The sequence below is a fragment of the Apaloderma vittatum genome, unplaced genomic scaffold (assembly GCF_000703405.1).
Source record: "Apaloderma vittatum isolate BGI_N311 unplaced genomic scaffold, ASM70340v1 scaffold3364, whole genome shotgun sequence".
NCBI classification, from domain to species: domain Eukaryota; kingdom Metazoa; phylum Chordata; class Aves; order Trogoniformes; family Trogonidae; genus Apaloderma; species Apaloderma vittatum.
In genome coordinates, this window is record NW_009710776.1 from 18,472 (window position 1) to 23,780 (window position 5,309).

Below are 5,309 nucleotides of genomic sequence, written 5' to 3' on the forward strand. Positions count from 1 at the left end.
TCTGACTGCTTGACGTACAACAAACACCTCTTTTTGCTCTTTCCAGGTATTCATCCAGTGGTTTAAAACCTCCTCAGAATACTTCAATAAATATGCAACTGCCTTCAAGAGAGACAACCCCTTATTTTAATAACGTGGATCAGAAGGACTTGGTCAGCTATTCATCTTCAAGGGCCAACTCCGTTCCCATCATCCCATCTGTGGGTTTGGACGAAGCCTGCATGCAAATGCAAAATGTTTCTGAAGTAACAGGCATCAAGTGGTGCAAAAACTCCTATTCAGCTGAACTTGTCAATGTGAGTTCCCCCGTCAGTAATTGTCTTATAGCAGAACAACACGAAGTGAAAATATTGCTAGAAACTGTGCAGGAGCAGATTCGGATTCTGACGGACGCGAGGCGGTCGGAGGACTATGAGCTGGCGAGCGTAGAAGCAGAGAGCAGCGTGAGCGAAAACACGGTCTTTCTGCCCATGAGCCCCATGGCCAAGTCAGAGCGAGAGGCACAATTTGTCTTAAAAAGTGAAACGCAAAGAGACTCGGTACTGACCAAGTGACTTTGTGTGGGGGTTGTGGGAGGGGAAACATGAGATCTGTGCATTCGATGCTTTGCTAAACAGGAAAGGAGGAAACGAAATACAAATTATTTATATGCATTAATTTAAGAGCATCTACTTAGAAGAAACCAAATAGTCAATCGCCCTCATATCATAGTGTTTTTTAACAAAATATTTTTTTAAGGGAAAAGTTCCAGGAGGGGTGAAGCGTACATCAGGTGCTTTCCAGGCAGGATTACACATCCAGTTTCAGTTACAGAGCGTGTTACCATGGCCCCGTTTGGCTACCCGAAGGCTTAGGCTATGCATCTTTTTTTCAGTAAAGGCCAAGACCATTCTTAGATTCATTTCTGGTTTCAGGGCAGCGCTGCGAGTGAGCTGCTGGCCAGGGGTTCACACCCTGGGGAGCAAGTCCTGTGACCCCAGCACAGACCTGGTCCCCTCTCCCCCTCTCCTCTTGGTTCCGGGTTCATACCATGGAAACAGGCACACAGATGCCTGCTCCTGAGCTACCTACTGTGGAATGACAGTAAATTCTTAAATTGAGCCAGATGCTTAACTCTTGACCTTTAATGTGACAGTCAGCCCAGGAAGGTCAATGGGAACATTTAGGAGCTTTGGGTTTGGCCAAGTGTGGAGTGGGATTGGGGTCTGTAGAGATGCTGTGGTCAGGAGCCCACGGCTGCTCTATTTTCTGAGCTTTGCTTATCAGAGCTGCCTTGGTGGAGAGTGAGGGAGGTGCAAAAAGTTGTGTATTACAACAGGATTGGGTTCGGGGTTTTTTGAGTAGGAACATAAACTCCATTGTTAGTTACCAACCCCTCAACGTTTCTAAACTGTTATACTTTGAAGGCATTTGTAAGCTCTCAAGGAGCACTTCTGAGTGTGTGTGTGTAGTTTTTTTTAAACTTATTTTTATTATGGGTTGTTCAGAGAAAAGTCAGGGAGATCAAACATGATAAAAATCCAGCGGATAATCATGCACATTGCCCTAGCTTATTCCTTCTTTTGGTTCTCTGGTCACTTTATTTAATCGTGGCTTAGGCTCGTGAACTTTAAGGCTTCAGCCCTGCAGATGGTTTGGTAAGGGCAGACCCACAAGCGTGCACAGATCTGATTTTTAATGGGGCTATATAAGAACAGACAGTTTCCACCAAATCACTCGCTGCAGGGAATCAAGGCCTTAGAGAAGAAATGTCATTTCCTGGTTGCCATATCCCAATAACATTATAAGCATTTTTTTGCATTTACTTTCTTTTGAGTCCCTCTTCCCCACATCAGTGTAACACAATATGCCAATAATGCAATGAATTGGGTTCAGTGACACACGTTACTGTTTTAGTAGCATTAAAATAAATGCTTATTTGTGGGGGAAAAGAAAATTAACTATGATAAATAATCACTAAATAGCCTTCCCTAGTTAATGTCAGAAGATTGATTTTAAAAAAAATACAGTATATACAGAATGTATTAAAATATACCTTTGCAGCATATTAATTGTTGAATTTATTAATGTGCCCCAGACTTTCCAGTTCACAAGTCTCAAGACTTCCCAAAATAGCACAATTGATCACAGAGTGCTGTTGTATGTTGAGTCAGAATAAAGCAATATTTTAACCTCTGTCAAGTAAATTTGGAAAAGAAATGCTGAAGGTGTATGTCATTTTTTTTTTGTAAGGCAGTTAAAAAAAAATTACTATTCACAATCTTCATTCAGCAAGTCTTATTTTGGGTTTCTTTTGCAGTTTTGGTTTGTTTGTTTGTTTAAGATAGAGTTGATGACCTTGTCTTGTTTACAGAACTTTCTATGGCTGTAATCTTTGCTGTGTGTTTTCAGTAAAAATACATTTGAGGGCAAAAACTATTCTGTATGCCCCAGGATGGAGCATGCCTCATTCGGACTCCCTTCTTCAAAGCCACAGAGCTTTTGTCGTATCAGTAGGATGAGATCGCCATGAGGACTGGTCTCACTCTGACGCGTTTCTGCAGGATGTTGTGGCTGGGCACAACCTCACTGTGCATGAGCTGAGCTGGCTGTAGTGGATATGGCCCCAAGCCCGCACCAGATAAACCCTCTGAAAGGCAGGGTGTGTTAGGTGGGGCTCAGCTTTGCATCCCTACAGTCATGTGGCTTCTCTGTCACCACTGTTTACATCCCACCAGTTCAGGACATGAGCAAAGTGAGCTTGCCTCTGCCCTTAAGCCCTGTGAACATACCCATAATGAAAAAACAGGCTACTATATAAAGCTCTGATTCAATGATTTGTGAAGTGCTATCACAACTGATTAACTGTTGACCATTAATTTTATCAAGAGATGGTCTCTCAGCAACAAAATACAGAATCCTGCCCAAATAGATGTTTGAAAATTCAATCTTTTCAATCAAGTTGTAAGGCCTTCTCGCCCCCAGATCCTGCCAAACTGCAAATTCACTTTTAGCAAGATATTGAAAACACCCGGCAAGATTTCTGTTGAAGAAAGAGCCGTATCATAAGCAATGCCTTTATGGAGAGAATGTGTTCACTCAGCGCCCCCAAAAGGCTCAGAAAGAGGGGATAAGCGATGTGTTTAAGAGAATGAAATGTTTGACTGAATGACAGATGAAAATCTGAAATGGTGAGGATATCTTCAGTTCATGTTAGAGATGCGATCTTGTACTCAGCAAAGGATGCGTGACTGTTATATGTTAACTGTTCTATTCAGTTTTCAGCATGTTTGAATAGAGAGACATTAATATTAACCATATGACAGACTAGTGTATTATTTGTTGAGAGTATAAATCAGATCCTATTGAAACTGTCACTGTTTGCAGAGGAAAAGAAAAAAGGTTTGAAAACGTCAACCTAGGTAGCCTTAATGTTGTCTGTGTGTTTCTCTAATGCAACTGTTTTCCTCCGTGGACCCTCCTATTTTACAGTGAATGGGACAACATTTTCTCTGAGATCTGGTGATTAATTATGTAGAGGATACAAAAGCAAGTTGTACTGAAACAGCTGGAATGGTAGGCCAAATTTTGCTTTACTTCTGACCCGTGTGGTCCCAGTGGTTCGGAAGAGATGTGAGCCCATGCAAAATGAAGTTCATTCCTAAAATAACTTATGTTCCCAGCCTTGGAAACAGACTGTAATCCCCCTAAAAGAGGCTCTGAACTCAGTTGTTCACCTGTAATGTTATTAAAAATTATGTCTGACCTATGAAGTTCCAAGAGTAGTCTGGTGTGAAAATTCACACACGCAGTATTATACTCGAGTAAGCTGGGACAACAGCTAACTAAAGAAATCAAACTTTCTCTGATCTGAACAGACAAAGCCTGTGTCTCTTCAACATAATACAGTGAAGCAGTTACGAAAGGTGTATATCCTGGTCTTTGGTTTTCTTTCCTTCTGTATAGAGTTTCTTCAAAACAATAAAAAATAACCCTAAAAAAACCCCAAACCCCAAAACAAGCAAAAAGAACCTAATCCGCAATAGAACAATCCCAGCATTCAAAATAAGAAAGGTCATAGAATCATAGATTACTGAGTTGGAAGGGACCTGAAGGATCGTCTAGTCCAACCCTTTAAAGTAAAGAAATACAGTTTAAATGAGATGGCCCGGCACCCTGTCAAGCTGAGCCTTAAAACCATCCAAGGTTGGGGTGAGTATGGGCACGTTTCATAGCATTAACCACTGAAAAGCTCTTCAGTACATCCATGACCCAAAGATGAAATGTCTAATTCCTGCAGGACCACATTTACATCAACACATCCATGGAAAAAGATCTCTTCAGAGCTTTTGGTATCTAGCCATCTATCAGTAGTCAATGCAGTATGACAGTTTATATTAAAAGAGGATCATGCCCCAAATCAATTCTACTTGACGTCCAAACCTACCACATCATGTAAGGACTTCTATGCTGATTTGTGGAGATACCTTCATTTTGCTTCATACACACATCAGTGTGTAAAACCCCTCACTAGAGAACAGGGCAAGGTTCACCGGCCAAGTGATTGGTTTTCACAGGTCCATATTTAACAAGCACTGAGTATCACTGACCAGGCTCTAAAAGTAATGAACTTACTACCAAGTTGCTAATTCCAGTGTTATTCATCAAGATCCCACAGCTTCAGGTTTAAATTTTGAAAAACAAGTTGGTGTGCTTGTAATCAGACATGTGCTAGATATGCTTCTGAATCAAAATGTTCAGTTGGATAATTCATGTCTATTTCTTATGTAAGTAGAGAAAAAAATCTGTATTCCTTTTCCCAATTTACCCCCAGCTAGCTTTAGTCTAGTTTTGGACATTACTGACAATTTCTTGCTCTTAAAGAAGTTACAACAATTAATACCAAAGAACAACTCTTTTTAGAGTCCTAGCGGCAGTAAATAAAATTAAAGCTTGAATTAAAACTTGTTTTGAAAATGGCATTAATATCAGTTGCCTTTCAATAAAATGGAATTTTCCTGTAAACTATTTTTCACTTGGGAAAACAATGAGCTTATAAAGTTATTTATTATCTTGGCATGAATTTAAAAGGCTCATCTTCAAGCAGATTGTAAAAGAACAATTTTTTAGTATAGATTTTGCAGCCTTTGTGGTTTGTTTTTTTAAATTTTATTTCCGTAGCCCAGCAGTTCATTATCTGTTTTGTCTGATACAGAGTCTTAAAGGCCATCTCTGTCCCTTTTTGTGGTCCTGATGTTGGACTGTTCGATTTCCTCAAAGAGAACAAGATTTTATCTCAATTATATTTAAAAATGAACCATCGAATAATA

At 40.1% G+C, this 5,309-nt stretch overlaps 1 protein-coding gene across 1 annotated transcript in view; it reads left to right on the plus strand.

Moving 5' to 3' along the window:
- The window catches only part of NRG3 (neuregulin 3), a gene marked incomplete at its 5' end in the record, with an annotated part of 14,836 nt that extends 14,282 nt beyond the window's left edge, over window positions 1-554 (plus strand). Inside the window, one exon of the mRNA XM_009867380.1 lies at window positions 47-554. Within this exon, the coding sequence (XP_009865682.1) occupies window positions 47-554 (508 nt within the window). The remainder of the gene's footprint in view (window positions 1-46) is intronic.
- Window positions 555-5,309: the final 4,755 nt, after the last annotated feature.